Here is a 21,488-nt window from a genome sequence, read left to right as displayed (position 1 = left end):
CCATTTTTCTTTGTCATCCAGCTGCAGACAACAAACAAGTTTCATGGTCCCTGAAATTAGCCACCAACTTGAGACAAAAGATAATTCTGGAACTACCATTCAGCATGCTATATCTGTTCTACTGTCTCTATAGAGCACGCCTTTTTAATGTAATTACATGACTTGTCTATCTATTACTAAATTGATGAAGACAGCCTGGATTTATTCTTCCTCCTTTAACTTAGGAGTCAGTATAGTTTGTTGTAGCATTTCCCAAAGCAGATTCTGCAGAAATCCACCCTACTAAAATAATCTATACAAAAGGACCCTGTGAATAAATATGTCTCAGAAATTCTGCTGGCAGATCTCTACTGCTCCCATTCCTACCTCCTTCTGATTCACAATTTACATTAGCATATTAAAGGTTTTCCAAAGTTCTGCAATAAAGGAACCAGCTAGATCGGCACTTTATAAAGTCATTTTTATCATAGAATGGAGTTTTCTATGTATGCTCTTTTAAACCACAGAACCACTTTGGGAAATGCTGACATAGTCATCAAGAGCTTTGGGATCAACTCTCAGTTTCTATGTATTTGACTTTTTTAGCTTCCCTGTATAAGCGAGATCATGTAGTTTTTTTCTTTCTGTCTCACTTCCCTGGGCAGGGAGATGGGGGAAATAGATATTGGTCCTCTGGATACAAAAGTGAAATTATATAGGATGAATAATTCTAGAGATCTAATGCACAGCATGATGACTAGTTAATAATACTGTATTGAATATTAGAAATTTGCTAAAAGTAGATTGCCGGTGCTCTCACCAAAGGAAAAAAAAAAAAGGAAAGGAAAAAAAAATCCAGGATGGGTAGGTTAATTAGCTTGATTGTAATAATTATTTCATTGTGTATATCAGATTATTGTGTGGTACAGTTTAAGTGTATACTATTCTTTTTTTTAAAGTGTATACTATTCTTAAAAGTATTTTTTAAAAGAGTTTTGGGATCAAAATCTGGGTGATATTAGGTAAGCTACTCTACCTTCTTGAACACTCATTTCCTCAACTGTAAAATAGGTTAAGAAAATATTCCTTTGAGGACTTTGACAATTTACCACAGTACCTGCACATAACAGACATTCAGTGAATAGCAGCTGGTTCTGTAAGTAACCGGCTGAGAGGCATACCGTATCTTTGCCCAGCATGGGTTAACAACTCTTCCTTTTAGAAAGGTTTTACATAAAATTGCCTGGATTTGTAACAGAATTTGTCTGATTAGTCTTTACTACAAAAGTACAAATGAAATTTAAACTTTGGGGAGAATCTCCATTAGAAGATCCTAGAGGTGGTCCAACATTGAGATGCAGCAATGTGATTAGTATTGATTAGTCACAATAATGTGGAACTCTGTAATTTACTCAAGCTCACAGATAATTAATGGAGTCTGCGAATTAAGAACCAACTTGTTTCACCAGGTAGGCCTTTGCATTTAATTACTCTGTTTGTAGAAGTTAATATCTTCACTGTTATTTAAATTATATTCATTTCTAAAGTGCTTAGTGCAAGTCACAGTCCTAAGCAGAACCTCCTAGGAAGTATCCAGGTTACCAAGCAAGGGTCAACTACTGTCCCTCCTCTCTGGAAGCAGGGTAGTCTATAAGTGATTCAGAGTGGCTTTAGATCTGAGAAAGGACCTGGCAGGCACGCAACCTAGTTTCCATGTGACTTTTCTTTTGCTGATATGTCCTCTAGTGGTAAAGACACTGATCATGAACATTGGAAGCCAAAAAAGGAAAGGAAAAAGCAACTTGAGTGAATCTCATAGAATTGTGGCCAGGAAGGTTCATTTGAATGTCACTAATACTGGACCAGACTTAAGAGTACCTTAGGCCCATCCATGAAAATAGATTCGCTAAAACATAGTAATATCATAGGCAAGAATAGAACAGGGACTATTTAAGCTACTTAGTGAATAAATTATTACTAAACACTTTGGACAGACACTATGAGAATTTCCAGCATTCCTAACCTATTAACAGATTCAAATAATGAATCTCCCTGCCAATTTTTGTGAGTTTATTGTATTAGAACCCAAATCTATGTTACATTTTTTCTATAATTGGTTTTCCTTTAAATTAGTTTGGATACATGGGGCATTCTTGTACAGTTCTTCCTAAGTGGCTAAATTGACCATAGAGTAGAAATAGTCCAAGCAAAACTATTAAAAAACTATTCGGGATTTTTTTTAAGATTTTGTATATTTTTATTTGTTAGAAAGAAAGTGGAGGGAGGGGCAGAGAGAGAAGGAGACAAGCAGACTCAAGGCTAAGCATAGAGCCTGATGTGGGGCATGATCCCAGGACCCTGAGACATGACCTGAGTTGAAACCAAGAGTTATAGATGCTCAACCTAGATGCCCAGAAACTATTCGGTTTTAAAACAGTGCTCTGACCTGAGCATGCTTACTTAGCACTGAATATAGATTGGCATATATTTATTGATCATTTATTTTTTTTTTATTTTCCTTTTTTCCAACAAGATGAGTATATTGTATTATATATATATAATATATATATAATATATATATAATCTTTATAGATACAGATATAAAGATATAGGTAGATATGGAGATACAGATATTTGATAGAGGAAGTAGCTGCTGAAAATTCCTGAAGTTGCCTCTTTCTTAGCTATTGAATTGGGAATTTTGATTACCAAGACACAAGCTGAAATCTAAGACAATATAAAGAAATTACATTGATATTTGAGCTGTTGGCATGTTTTGTGCTCTTTTGAAAATCTTTCCTCCTCCTCTTTCTATTCTTGCTTTACAATAAATACACCTTATTCTTTTTTCCTCGCTTTCTTATACATTTAAGTTTCTTTTAATTATGTTTTCAAACAGTGACTGAATAAAGTGTTACTGCTTTATCTCAAGTTATAGCTTTAGCTCAGTAGTCTGCTCAATCACTTAACATAAAAGATGCAGCATCAAGACAAGAGATGCCAGCATATATATTTTAAAAGCACATATCAAGTGGAACTGATGTAAATGCAACATTAATGAAGTAAGACTGGTCTCTACTCTCCAGACACTATAATTTAAAAGGCAATTGACTTTATTTGCTGTGGTTGACAGCCTGTTTCTCAGACTACTCGAATAAATTTGGGTATTAATATGCTTCCTGTCCATTTAGAGAGAATTACTATTCTATCTGCCTTAGGAGACTGTTTCATTTCCAGATTTAACTCAACACAATATGATGGTCCCCAGCTTTTGAGTAAAGCATACTTTAGTGAGCCTGTGCTCAGCTGCCTCTCAGAGCAACACACTGAGCTACACACAGCAGGTGTACAAAGATACCTATGAAGTGTCTTCTGTGAGCCTCAAGACACTTAGCTGCAAAATAGGAGAGTAGAGAGGGAGACATGCAATGGAGTTGGATGGGATTGTGCCATTTTTCCAAAGTTCCAAGAGAGCAAATATGGTCTTAGGGAGGTGGAGAGACAAATATCCATTGAGCACCTATAGGCACTTTGTATACATTTCATCTTCATTTCCACAACAGCCACACCATAGATGGCATGACCCTCATTTTATAGATGAGGAAATTGAAGATCAGAGACATTAAATCACTCCCTCAAAGTCATTCTGCCATTTGTTTCAATATAGCAGAGCCCGGCACATAGTGTGCACTCAAATGAATAGTGTTGAAAGTTGAGTGAATCTTTCTGGGAAGCAATTTTCATCATGTGTCAAGAGCCTCAAAAATGTGTATAATTTCTGAATCAGCAGTTTCACTTCTAGGAATAGTCAGAGATGTGGGCAAAGATCGTGTGTGTGTAAATGCAATAATTCATTTTGTCACTGCAACCTCATTTTAAAAAACAAAATTTTTGGAAACATACCCAATATCTAAAAGGGAGAGTCAAATAAATTACAGTAGTGTTATACAGCCATTATAACAGTATTTTTAAAGAATTTTTTATGACATGGGGTAGTGCCCACCATAGGGTGTAGAACTAAATATATATACTATGGTCTCAGCCATGTCTTAGAGAAACACATGCAGAAAAATTACTAAAATAAAATGTACCGTAAATATAAATTATGCCTAAACAATCGAATATTACATGATTTTATTTCTTTTTTTTTTTTAAGATTTATTTATTTGAGAGAGAGCACAAGCAGGAGGGACAGAGGGAGAAAGAATCTCAAGAAGACTCTTGAGCTGAGTGTGGAGCCTGACGTGGGGCCCAATCTCACCACCCTGAGATTACAACCTGAACCAAAACCAAAAGAGTCCATTGCCTAACCAACTGCCCACCTAGGCTCCCCTACATTTTGTTTTTTATTTAACTCATTAAATTCCTGGCATAATCACTAGATGAGATAGCTAACTCCATTAGACACAGACTAATTCCTTAGTCACTTGGCAAGTTTAGAATTTCAGGACTTAGTTAGATCATGTGACAGCATCAGTTATGTGTCCAACCCTTTGCTAAGCCATGAAGAAATCATAAAAAGGATGATATATACTTCCTGCCTCTCAGTCAACCAACATTTATTAAGTGTCTGCTGTGTGCCATGGATCAGGAATACAGAAATGAAAAAGGCATAGTCCATGCCCTCAGGGAGTTCACCCTGGATGGCCAACAATTATGTGCATGAAGTAAATGCACCATTTGTAGATAGTTTTTTGTTTGTTTGTTTGTTTTTACTTATTTTAGAGAGAGTGCATGCACATTCTCACATGAGCAGGGGGAAGAGCCAAGGGAGAGGGAGGGAGAGAATCTCAAGCAGACTCCCTATGCATCACTGAGCCCAGTGACATGGGGCTCAATCCCATGACCCTAAAATCATGACCTGAGCTGAAATCAAGAGTCGGACACTTAACCGACTGAGCCACCCAGGTGCCCCATAAATGTACCATTTGAAGTAGATACAAGATAATGTGTATGTTAATGGCAGTCAGGTGTAGGGTGGGCTAGACATGACAGGGTTTTCTAAGAGGGAGTTTGAAGTGTATTGAAGGAGCCATTTAGGAAGGCTAAGATAAGAAACAGGTTTCCAGGCAGAGGTAGCAGTATGAAGGCAAAAGTTTCAATTTTATCTTGAGTGGGAGATGGTACCAGATTCACCTTTTTAAAAATTTAGCATGAAAGTGTGAAAGATGAACCAAAAAAAAGGTGTGGGGAGAGCTAGACAAAAGGCTATTGCTTTAATTCTGAAAGCAGGAAGACCTAGGTCAACACAGAAACAGTGAAGATGGTGAAAAGAACAGAAAGTAGAGAGCTGTGTAGAAGGTGAGCTTTAGTTGTTTGGAGTAAAAAGGAGGATGTATACTAGAACCCCAGATTTCTGAACTGAGGAGCTGGGAAGATAATGGGGGTTTTCACTGAGCTGAGGACCCCAAAGGAAAGACTGAGGTGGAGGGAAAGACAGTGGGATCAGGTTTAGGCATATAGAATTCCAGTTGACTTTGGGTCATTCACCTGGAGTTGTTCAAGTAAGAAAACACACTCATGTGGAGTTGTCAAGTAAGAAAACATACAGATCCAGAGCTTAGCAGCACAAGAGAGCAAAAGACAGAATTCGGTCACAGAAGCCATGACTTGAGTAAAATTGACCTAGGAAGAGTCTGTAGAAGAGAGAGAAAAGAGGGTCAAGGACAGAACCTCCAGAACTACAGCTTTAGCAAGATCTCAGAAGAAAGTAAGCAAGCAGGAAACCCAAGGGAAGAGGAGAAAGATTCAAGATTTAGGAAATGGCCAACATATGCGATGGTGCCCTTTGGAATTTATAAGCTGGCTGGAAAGTAATCACATCTACAGATGAAGAAATGAGGTAGAAACGTTGCCCATGACTATCCTTGAGTAAGTGCCTAGGAAGGATATAGACAGTTCTTACGGAGCTGAGAGGAAGGAGAGTATGGGGTTGACCTGAAGCTTGATAAAGCTGATGAGACTTCACTGAGCCTGAAATATGGTTAGAATTGAAACCAGGAAAGAGAGGCCATTTCAACTAAGGCCCTGAGATTTGTTCAAATTCATCCTCATGTCTGAAAATAACTGGAGGTGGACTTTCTATTGATTGTGGCCATCCGGGTCATCTTTGAATAGTGAAGACAACATTTGGTTCTTTTTTAGTTATAATGCCTGTTGGTTAAACAGTATCCCGTAAAACTGGATGCAGTGTGACCTGACACCTTGTACAAGGCTAAGGAAGTCATGACAAGAAAACAGTATGACTTATGCGTAGCAGGTTCATTCCAGAAACACAGATGTGTCTAACTCAGAGGACATCATGAGGGGCAGTCTTGATGGGAAAAGACAAGTTCTGGTTATGTGCCCTCCTCACTTTACGGTAGCTAATTCTAAAATCCCTTTGGTTTAATGCAGCTATTCCTGGATATGAAGTTGCAGATTCCCTGCCCCATATTTTCCCTAGCCTCTGGTGGCTAAGCACTAGGTATGTGAAAGGAAGCAAGAAAGGGATGAAATGTTAGTGTGCTCTCCCCACTCCTCCGCACCTTCCAGTCCCTTCCATCCTCTCATTCCATCCCACTGGCCTCTTTCTTCTCGAGACCACTTGACTTACAATGCAGCATGGGTAAGAACTCTTCACTGACCAAAAGGGATATCTTAAGGACAGAAATAATCAGGCATTACTTTGGGAAATAATCTGTCAAAATCTGCCTCTGCTAGTCTGCTCACAGTTCTGTCTTCTTATAGTGCTTCCCACAGCCTACACCATATCTGCAAAGACGAAGGTACAGAATAAGGACAAGTCATTGGAAAGTCAGGTTCCACAGTGCTGACCATGCCACTTCCCTAGGGATATGACCTTGCACAAGCCACTTAACCTCAACTACACTCAGTCTTCTCAATAGAATTTGTGGGACAGTCAAACGAGATAGCATTTGTCAAGGTGCTTAAGATTGCAAAATGCTCTTCACATGTTCAGCAGTGGTCTAACATAGGCTATTATTGTAGTCATGAATATGATTTGAAAGTAGAGGGGGACCAAAATTTCTCCTCCTCCAGGACCCTTCTAAAGACCTAGACCTTCCATTCCAGCCCTTGTATTCAACCAGTTTCCTCCAGAGCCCCATCTCTGCTAGTCCCTATCAATCTGTGTTGATTTATCCTGGCTCATGGAGGGCTTACTACAACTGAGTAATACTCAGCTACTACCCCTGTTCTCCTTGCCTTAGCACATAGAGGAAGGCCTTAAAAATCCACTCCTAAAGAAGAAAAATGGTGAACAATTTACAAAATCCTTCCTGGGGGCCAGGCACTTTCTTTGCCTGAGATTCTGTTCCACAAACCACAGGCTTTTCCCACAGAGGAGAAATCAGGAAGCCTTTACAGCTGAGACCAGGGGAAATTACATTTCTATTAAAAGCTGTCTGTGGCTAGATGTATCCATCCCAAGTACAAAGTTAAGCGATGTAATAAACTTATTCAAAGACATAAAGCTATTACATAAAATGCCATTAAATATCTTCTACTCAGTGTTAACAAAATACAGCTATAAATTTTCTAGGGTTGTCATTTTGCAAGTCGCTGGTTCTCAGTGGGTTATGCATCTGCCAGTTCTTCACTGTTGAATTCTGTTTTCCAGTCCTGGCAAATGGGATGTCAGGGATGCGTAACTCTTTGAAATGTGATGGTTTTCAATTTCTTGTGAATCTAAAGGTGCTCAGTTTCTTCTATGGCTGGCGTCTGTCTCCATTTTCTACCTCCTGGCTAAGTATAGTATTGAAGCCCCATATTTCATAAACTTGGAGATCAGAGGCAGGGAGGGCCAACCAACCAAGCCATAGCTCAGGATTCAAGGTTGGGAGCTGGCACATCTCCCCTGAACTTTGAGACCGATCCACAGCTCCTTACATGAAGCTGTGCATCTAGTCATGACAGGGTAAAATGGAAGGGAGGAGTTGAAAGGAATACAGAGCATTCTCTCTAGGAAAGTTCTGTGCCCCCTTTTCATGTGGGTTTTCACCTAAAACCCAGGTCAAGAGGAAAAGCACGTAAGATCCAGATAGGTCTAACTGAACTCGTCTTATTCTATGAACTTGTCAGGCTTTCTATTTACCTTCGCAAGCCAAGTCCTAAATCCAGATGGCCCCTATCCTTTGGGCCCTCACCAAACAGAATGGCAGTAGAATGGAGTGAGGGCGGTGCCAGGAAGGGGATGCAAGAGTAGCCGTCAGCTTTTGCCCAAGTCATGCAGGTTGTGCAGGCTGTGGGTACTCTTCCTGCACGTGCACAGTCAGGTGAGATCAGAGAAATGGTGACACATGCCTAGATCCTCGAGGCTTCTCTGTAGGGACCCGCCTTGCACTTGCAGGTGCTCAGCCCTCGCAGAGCTCAGTCGCTGGAGGTCAGCCGAGACAGCCTCTGATGCCCTTGCTTGTGCTTCTTCAGGAAACAGCATCCTCCACTCGGCAGCCGACAGCGTGACCAGCGCCGTACAGAAAGCAAGCCAGGCCTTGAATGAGCGTGGGGAGCGGTTAGGCCGAGCTGAGGAGAAGACGGAAGACATGAAGAACAGCGCCCAGCAGTTCGCGGAAACTGCTCACAAGGTGGGTCCTGCAGAGGGGCAGAGGTCCGCCTCCGGGTGCTCAGGGAGCTTCACCCCAGGAGACTTACTTCAGTGTGTTTCCCATGGTGGGAGATACAAAATCAAAATCAAGCCCTTTTACACCCCCTCCCCAATACAACCTGCTGCTTTAATAAGTACCAGAATCGTGAAGGGTTTCTTCTTGTACCTGTTCCTTCATTTCTCTCCTTTCCAACATCTTTATCTCTGTCTCTGACCTTGGATCTGGATCTTTGGGAAATGTGGAACATCTTTAGTTCTTGGCCAGACTGTGAGGGCTCAAGTTTCAGGGAACAGGATGGGGAGCAGAGGAGGTCAAATCTAAGAATATCTCTCCTCCTATGGCCAGTGCTGGAAAAAGGACTTTGGGCTGCTCATACTTGCTTTTCCTCGCCGTCCTTTTCCGGTCATGGTCGTGAGCCCAGCATCCTGTGTTTTTATCTCTTCGCTGTATGAAAAGCAAGCTCTAGTCCCAGGGCGCAGGGCGTCTCAGGGCCGGCTGCCCTCTGCAAGGGGCCTTGGATCTCTGAGGCTGACCTGACTCGTGCAGAGCTGCCTGCAAGGTTCCTACCTGCTCTGAATTCAGGTCACGGCATTTCCCATGTGACCACAGGCACACACGTGCACATTCACACACTCCCTAAGAGTGTGCCTTTCAGAAGGGGAAAGGGGAGTTTTTATTGGCAGCTGGCTCTCTGAGGCAGTCACAAACCAAAGGAAAGAGCAGCCCTGTTGGTCAGGTGATAAAGAGGATTTATTACTGATCTTATGTTTCAGGTCAAAGGGCAGTTGTCTGGCTAGTGATTAGAATTTAGGTTTCCAGACACAACCCCTGCTGATAACTGTTGGCATCTCCGGCTCACAATCTGTCCTCTCAGATATGCTTTTCAGGTGACCTTTGGGGCAAAAATTAACTTGCTTCAACAGAAAACCCCATTTCTGCTGCAGAAACGAGAATGGACAACCTGACTGACAAGTAACAAGAAAAGTCTCCCCGGCTGAGGCCAGCTGGTCTCTCTCAGGGGCTCAGGCCCAGGGCCAATGGTGGATCTGAATCCCCGGGATGCTTCCTGCCTTCCTGTCCTGCATCCCCCTCGCACAGACCCTGCTCTTTGTGTCTTTGGCCCTCTGTCACCACAGGGTCTTCCTGCACCCCTGCCCCCACCCTGGGGGACCCATGTGGGCTTCCCTGGAGGAGAATTGGCCAGATCTGGCTAAAAATGCAGGTGGTCCTGCTGGAGACCAGACCCTTGCTTGTCACAGAAAGAGGGAGCTCAGGTTTAAGATTTCCTGAAGGTTCACATTTAACATCCCTCCTCCAGCCTTTGTGATACAGCAAAAATGATGACATGGAAATGCCAGAATTCCCCCCCCACCCCCAGCTTCACTGATAACAACAGCAAAATGTTGTGATTTGGTTGGGGGGGGCAGGTGGAAGTCTGGAGAAACATTCAAAGTGTTGATATGGGGAAGAGAAAGCCAAAGGGAATAATTTTGTAATTGTCTTCAAGTCTGGGAGGGACGATAGCACAGGTATATCTCTTTTGTGCCTCACCACACAGAATAGACCATCCAGCAGTGCACTGATAAGATTCTGCTAAGACCAGAGTTTAGGCAGATGATTAAGCCATGAACCAGGTTACCATCGCTCTTCCCAAGATGGAGTAGACAATACCTGGAGGTCATCCATGTGGGCGTCCCCCTCGGAGGACGCTGTACAAACACTGGGTTGGATAACCTGACCAGATGGCCATGATTCTTGGCCCCAGTCACCCTGTTTCCCTGATGTGGTGGCCAAGTTTGCTAGGAGCTTGGGAAGGCGGGATGGTGTGGTTAACGTCTTGTGTTTTATATCCATCCCACTGACCTTGAGCAAGTGCCTAATTTCTCTAAGCCCCAATTCCCTTCTCAGTAAAATGAGGCTAATTAATAACAGGGCCTGTCTCCTAGGGCCTTGAGAGAGAATTGAATGAATTCAAACCTATAAATCTGTTATCACAATATCTGGCATATATAAACCTAAATTACCACTGGTCATAACTATTTCCATGAAAATGGTTCTGTTGAACCTGCCCCATTCAGTCACATAACAAGCACTTTAGGGGAATGGAGAAATGTGGTAGAGGATCCCAACAAAGGGATGGGGAGGGATTGGTGGTAAAGAGTTTGTGCTCCCCCCCCCCCCCCCCCCGCCACCACCGCCACCACCACCACCACAAGTGGGGTAGGCAAGGCTCCTGCTAAATGCTGGTACTTTCTAAACACAAAACAACCCTTGAATCAAGGCTGTCAGAACAGAAGCTGATTAGACCATCAAAGGCAAAGAGGCCTCTGGCCTTGACCACTGCCAGCCAGTGGCCTGTTTTCAGTAGAGATGGAAGAAGGAGAGGACAGTCTGCCCTTGTTTTGGTTTCCCTGCCCTGGGGGTGTTCTAAGGGGGAGATGAAGGAGTTGCTGGTGTCAGTTAGTGTGTTTGAGGGAGTGTGAGCTAGATGCTGTCCTGGCCAGACATGGTTTTCTACAACTGGGATGTGTGCTTATGAATCACCAGTATTGGCAGTATTCCTAAGGAGGAGGTTGACCTCTTTAGATAAGGCATGACTATTTTTCCAGGGACTAAGACTCCTGATTTAAAGCCACTGGCGTGGCCTGACTGTGAAGATGTCATTTCATTGGCCCAGCCCCTACCCACCAGACCTGCTGGTGAGGAGAGCATTCAGAGGTAGAACCCACCCTCCACCCCCAGACAGACAGCTCTGTTGATTCATAAACAGTGGGCTGTGTTTACAAGTTGAGACACAGGGTACATGTTAGCACCCTGAGCGACAACAGCAAGATCAAGTGACGATTCCCCCATGCTCCCCAGTTAAGGGCACATGACCCCAACCAGAGAGTGTGGGATTCCCTTACCCTTTGCAGGAAAAAGGATCTTTCTAACTTCCCAGGACTCCTGCAGTGACCCAGGTACATTACTGATGGATCACCTTTGCACAACCCTGCCCTCAAGACATGTGGGTGCTTGTGTCCAAGAGAGCAGATAGAAAATGCTCCTGCACAGCCCTCCCCCAAGCTCTGTTCAGCCTGCCTTGAGGAAGCATGGTTCCTTCCTGAGCTGTGGGCTTGGCACCGCCTCAGTCCTTAGGAAAGTACAGCTCAGCCAGAGAGCAGGCCTGCTCACTTTCCTTTCCCTGCCCCGAAAAGCACAACATTGCAGAGTATGCCATGGTATGACACCCGCCACAAGCAGTGAGTCAGCAGGCAAGAGCAGCACCCACACCTAGGCATCCTCAGATGACATTTCTCACAGAAATGAACAATGATCTGCCCTGTTTTGTACAAGCTAATGTTTCTAGGGGAGGGAGTGGTAAGTGGCATTTCCCTCACTGGCAAGGAGTGGTGGCCTCTGTCCCTACTATGGTCACCTGCTTCCTTTGGGTCCCTGAACCAGAAGGGACTTCAAGAGTCCAGGTCCCTTAAAACTGCCCCCAAATGTGAGAGATGCTTTGTTACTATTTAGATGGAGTCGTTTACATAGCTTTGAAACAGAAAGCTTTCCATGACATATTCAGAAAACAAAATATACCAGAAGGAAATTTTAATCTCCTTGTTTGTAGGAACTCTGACATCTAAACTGATCCATAAGCATTTGAGTGGGAGGTGATAATTATAAACATGAGGAGACTGAGGTACGGAGCAGTTGTGACTTTAGAGCTCAAGGTCATGCAGCAAATTTGCAGCAGAGAAGCAACAGCAGCCCACCTTCCCTATTCCAAAACTTCTAACTCCCAGAGAATTTTTAAAAGCAACAAACAACAACAACAAAACCCTAGGCAACATGGAAATGACTGCCACTTTCTGCAGAGACACTTCAAATAGTAAGATGCCCAATCCGGTCGTATTTCTGCGCTGCCGAGTTGGCCACAGCCCCACCCGGCCGGGGCTCCGCTTAGCGCCAGCCCAGACACGCGGCAACGAGGGCCTCGTACAGGCAGTTAGTACAATTGTTCTGAAGATTAATGACTGGGGGTGAACCGGCTAAGCCCATTAGCTGAAGGTTAACAGCTCAGTGAATAACAGGACAGCAGCACTGGTCAAATATTTATGTTTGGTATTCATTATGCACAACACTAACAGCCCCGTGTTGATTTGAAGGGTCCACGTTGTAAATAATGTACTAAAACTAGACACGGGGCAAGAAGTGGAGCCCATGCCGCGTGTGACGGGGGAGTGGAACAGACCGGAAGGGGGGCCCTGGCTCTGCCATCTCCACCCCCCGCGTCTCCTGGACTGTAAACCCTTGGAGGTCAGGAGTTATTGGCCACCTGCACCTTTCTTAGCAAAAACCCACAGCCCTGAGCACGGCAGCGGCCTGGGCGTCCCGGTTAGGTTGGCTCCCCCAGGAGGAGGGGCTCGAGGAGCTCTTTCAGCTGAGGTGAATTTTAGCAGCACAAGGACTAGGTCCAGCGGTCCCCTCTCCATCACATGGCCCAGCGCCCAGCTGCAGGGGAAATGTTTGTGGCTGTTGCAGCGGGCCTAGCTGAGGTGGCAGCCCCAGGGTGATGACTCTGTTCTGGAGGACACCAAGGAAAAGGAAGGGGAGCCTCAGATCGCTCTGGGTGACAGTGGAGAAATGGATCACTGACACTGGCCAGGGTGATGGACAGCACGACTGTGTGGAATCGGGGGATCCCTGGCTAATTCTTCAAGGACCAGGAGCCTGGCCATGAAGCAGATGACAGGGCTTTCTACGTAGCAGGTGCCTGCAGGGAATCACCTGCTGTTTGCTCAAAGCGGTTCCGAATGGCTGGACCCTGTCCTCTTCTCCCCGTCCCAACCCCAGTGGTTAATCCCTAATGCCAGACTCTAGACACATGAGGAATCACAATTCAGGCTCAGCTCTGCCCTCGGGTCCACCACAGTGTATGGGCTCCTTGGAAGGGACTAAGAAAAGCAAAGTCCGATTTCACTTTATGTTCCGCACCTGCCTGTTGTTTCCTTAAGTATATCATCGTGGGCTCTGGCTGGGCTCAGGGAGCTACTGAATGGTACCGAGGTATCAGTGTTCCCGCTGATGAAGGTCTCCCACTGCCGCTAGCCACGTTGGCGAACACCGGCGGGAGGGGCAACGAACGAAGGTCTGGACTGGGTCTCGTGTTCAGCCCTCGGCAGTAACACCACTTAAGCATCCAGGGCTTTCGACGGGGTGGAAGGTCCAGCCTGGATATTGAGGAGGTGGATGAATGGCAGTTGTCTTTCTACAGCTGATTTTTAATACTTTATGAGATATCAGTGAATACTTACATTTGAGGGGCGCTGGCTTTCCTGGATCACTAGTAACCCGGGAGCCCAGAGCGCTTGGTTCTGTCCCTACGTCGTCGGTCGCCCACCGGCCTGGGCCTGCGGGGCTGTTCATCGGCCCTGCGGCGGGGACTGCGGGAAGCTAACAGCGCCCCCCACCCCGCCCCCAGGATGCCTTCACCAGTGGACTCACATCAGGAAGGAATGGGAAAGGCGTGCTCAGTGGGCTCTTGGGGAAAATGTTGCGCACCCACTAGATGCCCTGGGAATACGCTGGCGGTGGCCACAGCAAGTAGAATCTCGGTGCTGCCTCTCATGGTGGATCTGGGGAGGGGAGCCGCACGGCCAGTTCTCCCCGATGCTAATAATGCCTAACTTTGCCATCCCTCTGTTTCCTTAGCTTGCCATGAAGCACAAATGTTGAGAAACCGCCCACCTCAGTGATGCTCCTCTCAAGAGGAATGGAAGAGTCTGCTCAGCAGTTTATACAAGAAATCCGGACCTCTGCTTGCTTCTTCCTCTTTTTTTTTTTTTTTTTTTTTTTCAGTTTATGGACATTTAGATTTTTTTTTTGCTTTTCCTTTTCAGACATTAATATGAAAGAAAAAATGTGTCTACACATTTCACTAATGACTGTGCTAAGAAACGCTGCAGTGGCATCAGCTTTGTTTGGTTTTTGGTTTTTTTTTCTACTATCTGTATGTATATCTTCATATGTGTCTTCTCTTCTTTTTCATTTTTTTTTCAGTAGTTTGAATATGAAATTTGGACCAACTGATACGCTGAGCTGGGTCTAAACTGACAACATGTCATTGTAGTTTTCTTGATATTAAGCCAGAGGGGTGCCTGGCTGGCTCAGTTAGAAGAGCATGCGACTCTTGATCTTGGGGTCACGAGTTCAAGCCCCACTTTAGGTGTAGAGATTACTTTTTAAAAAATGTGATATTAGGCCGAAGACCTTTCCATATGGTGACAGCAGATGTTATTGTTCCTGGTTGGAAATCAAAGCTGCAGTAACATTGTTACTGTTTCCCTGTCTCCTAGCCACTCTTAATTTGAAGGTTAAGATTCTATATCTTGAAACATAAGCCTGTGTTTTGGAAAACAATCAGATTTATCAGGAGAAACGGCAGTCTTAGATTTTGCTTTTATGTAGTAATCTTTTGCATGAGCCATCACCAGCATTCAAAAAAAAAAAAAATCAGAATAACAGATAGAAATCTACTTTCTGAGCTACAGTCTAAATACTTCCAGTACTTGTTTCCATGCTGATTATTTGCAGTTATCATAGGAAGGGTAAAAACGAGAGATCAAAGAGGTAAGGAAAAGCCTATTTAAAACCCTCTGTGCATTTGGGGGATGTCTCTTTCTTTTGTCATTGTCCCCAGTTGTGGCAGCCAATATCAAAAAGAGCCTGGATTTTTATCAAGAATTGATTTGTCCAGATAAAGGTCAGTGTAAATGATAATGTGAAAAGATACTACATTTTTCTTTTTACAAAGTCATGCCTATTTTAGAAGCACCCTCGCCCTATCCTTGGGAGATGGCCTTCAGTTTCTTGGTATCTGATTTTTGAAGGTTCTGATGTTATTTGCTGTCTATTTATTTAGTGTAATTTCAGGTGTGGGTGTCTTGACAAATTGGATTTCATGGTGATTGCAGCTTGCCCGGTCTGACATAAAACATGGTCGTGAAGCCTTTACCCTGCAGTCAGAATGAATAAAGTTGGCTCCCACGCCTCCTGATCTTGGATTATTCCAGAGAGTGCTGGGTTTAGAGTCTGGGATTTTTCTTTCTTTGAGGGTTAAATGCTAAACATAAAAGCTATGCTATGCTTTTTGTCTTCGTGAAACAAGGAGGCAAGCTGCACATCCCAGACGCAGTCTCAGCCTCTTGCTGTAGCGCATTGATTTTTAAGCTGCCTGAATGTTCAGGACCCCTTTCTGTTCCTTCCTACCCATTGAGCCGCCTGAGTCCATGTGCACTGTAGCCTCTTAACAGCAGCAGAGGATGACTTTAGGATTATTTATGCTGACTTAAATAGCTTAAGTTTTCCTGATAAAATATTCCCTGGGAGACAAAGTTGGGCTATAGGGGGAAAAAATTATCTTAGTACATGTCAAAAGGGAGATGGGATTTACTGGAGACAAATTTCTGAATCCGCTTAGGAGGATGATCCAGTTCAAGAAAACTCTGTAAAATTAATATGGTAAACCATATAAGTTTACTATAATATTTTGTACTTTTCTTTCAGTGTCTAGAAAAGTCAAAGCAGCAAGGAACTTGCTATCTATCTGATGAGTACCATGAGAAGCATTTATAATTTCTAAGAAAAATCCAAAATACCACTCCAAATGGGTTTTGTTTGCAGACCTCAGGTCAGAAAACACACATACATACAGATATATTCATCTTCTGAAACTGGATTCTAGCTTCAGAGACATAGTTGGTATAAATAATTGAAAGGGTAAGTCTCAAACCGCCTGACAACTGGCCAAACTCAAAAATAAAATCTGTTGCCAACTATCTAACAAGGGTGTTTGCAGAGCTGCTTCTAAAGTAGCAGAGGCTGAGGTCATAAGCATACTGTGAAATTTGAGATTCTTCCTCCCTTGGTAGAATTGTGACAGCTACTCCTCACATCTTGCCCTCTTGTTTCACTCTCTGTTTATCCTTTTAGATGTCAGTCTTACTGGAAATAGCGTGGACTAGAAAAACACCTGTTAGCTCCCTCTGTTGATTTGCTTCCGTGCAGTGGCCACACCCTCGACCTCCCTGGGTCAACACCCCACCCAGGCCTCCCTCCACCCCAACCAGGCCAGAACAGCAAGCCCCTGGCTTTCCTCCACCTCCTGACCTCTTACAGAGCTGCCCCATGATGACACATGTGAAGTTCTTTGCTATCCTTTTGTAGAAGGTGCTGCAAAACAAAAATATTAACACAGTGTTAACTTAAAGCAAATCGCTAAAATGTCACGTTCTTTGGGACCAATTCATTTGGTGAAGCTGCTAGAAGACAGCTAATTTTTTGTTTTCACTTCTGCACTTCATTACAAGTTTTCGGGATACTCCATCTCTGTGAAGGACTTCAGTTGTGCTGACCACACGTAGAGAAGCTTCCCAGTATTACTACTTCTTCCTGGAACGTAGCTGTAGTATTCCTCACTAGTATTAGATATCTGCGTACAGGATGTATACAGTTATTCAGGTTAATGTTTCATATTAAAGAATGTATTTGTAAAATGTAACAAGATCAGTAGTTAACTTTTTTTAAGCTCTGAAAAAATAAAGATTGTGTTAGACTTGCAATTACAGTGAAATCTGTCTTAATACTACTACTTTTGTGGCTAACAAAGATTGTGCATTTATGTAAAAATATTTACAGAATGCCCTCAATAAGAGATAATAAAGATAGGTTTTGCTTTTCATTTTTAGAATCGTGACACCGCTGCTGTCTGTTATACAGTTATTAATTCTTCAGAAGTTTCTCTAGGATGTCAAATATAATTTTTGTTTCTTTCAGAGATAAGTAACACCTGCTCTACGATTCACAATTACCGTTAACCTAATTTTGTCATTAAATATTTTAACTCTGTGATGAAAATTTGTTTCTCTCAATTATTTGTCATATCTGTAAAACACGACCCAATAGGCAGGCATCATCATGCTTTTGATCGTGCTGGGAACATCTTGTGTGCCTACCAAAGACCTAAGAGCTAGGATTGGCATAATGATAGCATTTTCTTATATGTGTCCTAATGGGAAAACTTGAAACATAAAAAAGACAAAAAAGCTAACCCTAATTTAGACAATGAGCTTCTATCCAGCAAGAGGGTTGTTGTTTTTGTTTGTTTGTTTGTTTTTGGTTTTTTTGTTGTTGTTGTTTTTCTTCTCATGGGTGAAGGACTTAAGCCAATGAACCGTTCCCTTTCTGCTGATACTGGGGATGTGCTCAACTCAAATATTCATTACAACGTGTGCCCTCATTCAGCAAACTAGTTTCATGTTCTGTTAAATTGGAAAGAAGACTTGATCAAGTTATTTCAATTTATTTTTATAGAAATAACTACCGCATCACCCTTTTGTGTTCAAGGAAAGTGACTTGGGTGACACTGTCCAGAGCAGCTCCCTGGCTTGGCGCGGACATGTCCCTTTAAAGCAGACAGGACTTTGACGTGTTTCTTGGGTGGAAGGGCAAGACTGGGGTCTCTAGTTTTCAGAAAAGAAAGGATAGAGAGGTGGCTTGGCTAGATGAAGAAAGCAGCCTGAAGTTAATTATGTAGTTAAAGGCACCAGTTCTTGCAAACAAATTATAAACCCATTGCCTTGCAGAGATGACTTTTTCTTAATATGCTGTGTATTTGTTAGCAATCATACCACAACTAATTCTCAATTTGGGGGAAAGGATTCACATGCTAAGTGCTATTTTAAAAAAAGAAAAATCAGTGATGCCTTCCCCCTTGCTGTCAGCGAGGACATGCTTAGGAAAAACTATTGACCCATCATAATCATCATCTGCCTACACAAACAGATTGAGGGCGAGCAGTGAGGGAGGTAGAGAGAAAAAGAGTGGGGAGAAAAATACCAGAAATAAATTTGACAGGAATGCAAATGTTTGAGTGTTATTTCTGTTGATAGTCGTTCGGCGTGCCTCTTCCCCCGGCGGAGGTGAGCCTGGGTGCTGGCTGGACATACGTCTGCACGTTCACACAGGCAGGCACAAACTGGCAGCGAGAGGAGAGCTGAGCTGTGCTCCTAGGTGGCCCTGAAATCGCTTCTGGACACCTTCTTGCCCTTCTGGGCACGGCTAGGCAGGTGACGGTATTTCCAAGGGTCACTAAAACCAGTAAATGCCCCAGGTGGGCCATTATCAGAGACCTGTAAAGACTTAAGCGACATGAGACAAGAGCACATCCCACCCACAAGGTGACTCTCGCTTTGTTCTGTAAACGTGGATGCACTCACGGCCCTCAACAGGGTGGTGCGGAAGACGGATTTTCCTTTGTTTTGCTTTTGAAAATCCTGGAATTACATATAAAACGATTTTGCAGAGCCAGAGCCAGCCTGATGCAAAATTCCTCATTCCTGACCTCCCCGCCAACCTGTCCTCCCTCCATGACCTCTCGCCTGGCCATGCAACCCTTTTTAAATCCTGCTTCACCCCGCAGCACGGCACGGTGCCAGTTCACAGCGGCTCCCAGCAGCTTCCATCCTGCCTGCTTGACAGTCACTGGGGAGTTCTGAGAAATGCACACCGTTGACTCTCAAACTTGCCTCCTCAGTGGCCCTGGTCATCTTGTCTTTTGCAAAGAAAGGAAGAAATGACTTCAGCAGGCTTCGGATGGTAGGGCACCCGGCTTCCCTGGACGCTTACTAGACTTAAACCAGCAAATTAAAGCTGTCAAGGAAATTAAATGTACTATGCATTTCAGCTCAATTACTGCTGTAATGCAACCTCCTGCCTTGACCCCTATTATATATTGTCCCTTGAGCCCCATCTGGAGCCTCCGGATTTCCTGAGTCATGTTTTCACTCCCCACCCCTGACATTTCATGCCACATTTTCTGCTTTCTGCTGCTGAGTGCCGGTGTTCAGGGGCTGCTGCAGGGCCCAGGCCACCAGGCGCTGCGGGCCGCGGGCTAGTGAGGCCAAGCTGTCCTGCCTCCCTCGGTTCCATGGGAAGCCGTGGACAGAACGGAGAGTGAGTCCGTGGCTGCCCTGTGCTGCCACTACCATCACGTTGTCTTTTAGACATCCTATATGCTAATGATGCCCAGGTGGAGCACAACATTTTTTCTTACAGAGCATGCATTTTATTTTTCCTGTCTTTGTGTATTCAGCCAGCCGGCGGATGGCCCTTTAAACGGAGCCTGACCCCATCACAGCCCACATTTAGATGTGTCAGAGGCAGGACAGGAACCACCAGTCCTGGTCTCCCTTGTCAACACTAGATATGAGCCTTTGTCCTATGACGTTGTATCTTAATTGCTTTGCCACTCATTATTTGTCAGATGACATAAAGAGAAGAAAAATGAGCCCATAAATTCTCAGCTTTATCCAGAGATCTTAAACATGGTTTGGATGATTCACAATCTCCAAAGAACATTTCTGTTACACGCTCTGACCACGTGCACCGAATGCTCTGCGTCAGTATAATGCCACAAAGCCGAAGCTTTCTGTCAGTTGTCCTTAAAGTCCTTTCTTTTACTACCCTAGGAAGGAAAACGTGGGTCCTACTACTGAACGGGGTTTTTTCATAGTGTAATGGCACATCCTTCAGGGAGGGTTTTAGACCTGGAATTACAGTGGCCAGTCCTAGGAGCCCCATTTACACTGATCGGACACTTTCCAGTACTGACGGAGTCTCGGGATTTGGACAGAAACTGGGGGGGGCTGGTCTGAATCGTACCCACCCCACCCCCACCCCCAGAGGAGGACAAAGGAAACCAGTGTTTTACTGGCGCGGAGATGAGCAGGGAGCCCCCCCCCTTGTGGTGCCTCCCTGGAGGCCACCTTGCGCGGTGGCTGACAAGTGATCCCAGGGGCCTGCCCAGCTTCCAGTTCCAGCTCCAGTTCTAGTGGGCCGGTGGTCTCCTGAAAGATAGATTCTTTCTGTGCCTGTTTTCTTAGCTTTAAAATGGGAGTGACTGTCTACTTCACAGGTTGTTATAAGGATTAAGTGAAATCATAAACGTAAAGCCTTTAGCCCCATTCCTGGCCCATAAAGGCTCCATGTATGGCCATGGCTCGGCAGCAGGCTTCTTCCCTGTGTGGGATCCCAAATAAAGCAGTAAAACTTACAGGCTCGTGATGTCCACCAGACCACACTGCTGGCCAGAACAATGGATGTGTTTTCCTTAAATCTATGTTGGCACAGGGCACATGGGCTGACATTTTCTAGGCCTCCCTGGCCATTTTGTAATCTATAGACATAGAACCCTTGACATTTCATATATCCAGCTGAGGCTCCTGACCCAAAATGCAATGCCATTTTCTGGAGGAAATCTCCAAAAAGACTAAATGCATAAGATAAATTGGCCCTAGAGTCTGTGCCATCAACTATAGGAATGGAAATGAATGGCTTTATGGCCTAGGAGATTATGTGATGTGTCCTTGAGGCAGTAATTCGTGCTCCTTTTAAAAAAGAACTTCAAGGTCCACTGATATATCAGTGTGATTCTAAGGATGCTGCTATTCAAAAATAAACTATTCCTAGATGACTTAAATTAAGAGCATCTTAAAGAGAACCATTTACTCTACAAATGGAACCTAGTTCCAGTTGGGCCTAGTGTGAAAGTAGCCCCAAGAGAGAAAAGGAAGTAATTCATATCTCAGTGAAGCAGGCCTTTTCTGGAAGCATCTTTAGGCACTCAGCTAAAAGAAGGAAAGAAGGACCCAGAAAAACTGATGCCATCACACTGTTTTCCCATAGTTGTCACAGTGCTGTGACTTATGGTGTCCGAGTAGATCCAACACTATTAGGAAATAGGTCATTTGTAAAGGAGTGTCCAGACAAAAAGGATCTGGCTAGTTATAACAGCTAGGAAGTGCCCCAGCCAAACCCCAAACTCTACTCCCTTCACCATTGCACTAGGTGTTTTGTTTTGTT

At 44.1% G+C, this 21,488-nt stretch overlaps 1 protein-coding gene across 14 annotated transcripts in view; it reads left to right on the top strand.

Annotated features, from left to right (window-relative positions):
* The window catches only part of STXBP6 (syntaxin binding protein 6), a 239,641-nt gene extending 222,158 nt beyond the window's left edge, over positions 1-17,483 (top strand). For all 14 annotated transcript variants that reach the window (XM_072838078.1, XM_072838082.1, XM_072838079.1 and 11 more), the window contains 2 exons: positions 8,407-8,564; positions 14,280-17,483. In XM_072838078.1, the coding sequence (XP_072694179.1) occupies positions 8,407-8,564; positions 14,280-14,303 (182 nt within the window). In that variant the 3' untranslated portion in view covers positions 14,304-17,483. The remainder of the gene's footprint in view (positions 1-8,406; positions 8,565-14,279) is intronic.
* The last annotated feature ends 4,005 nt before the right edge of the window (positions 17,484-21,488 follow it).

Source organism: Canis lupus, chromosome 9 (assembly GCF_048164855.1).
Source record: "Canis lupus baileyi chromosome 9, mCanLup2.hap1, whole genome shotgun sequence".
Classification (NCBI taxonomy): domain Eukaryota; kingdom Metazoa; phylum Chordata; class Mammalia; order Carnivora; family Canidae; genus Canis; species Canis lupus.
Note: the sequence above shows the minus strand (reverse complement) of the source record. Positions and strands in the feature narration are given on the sequence as shown.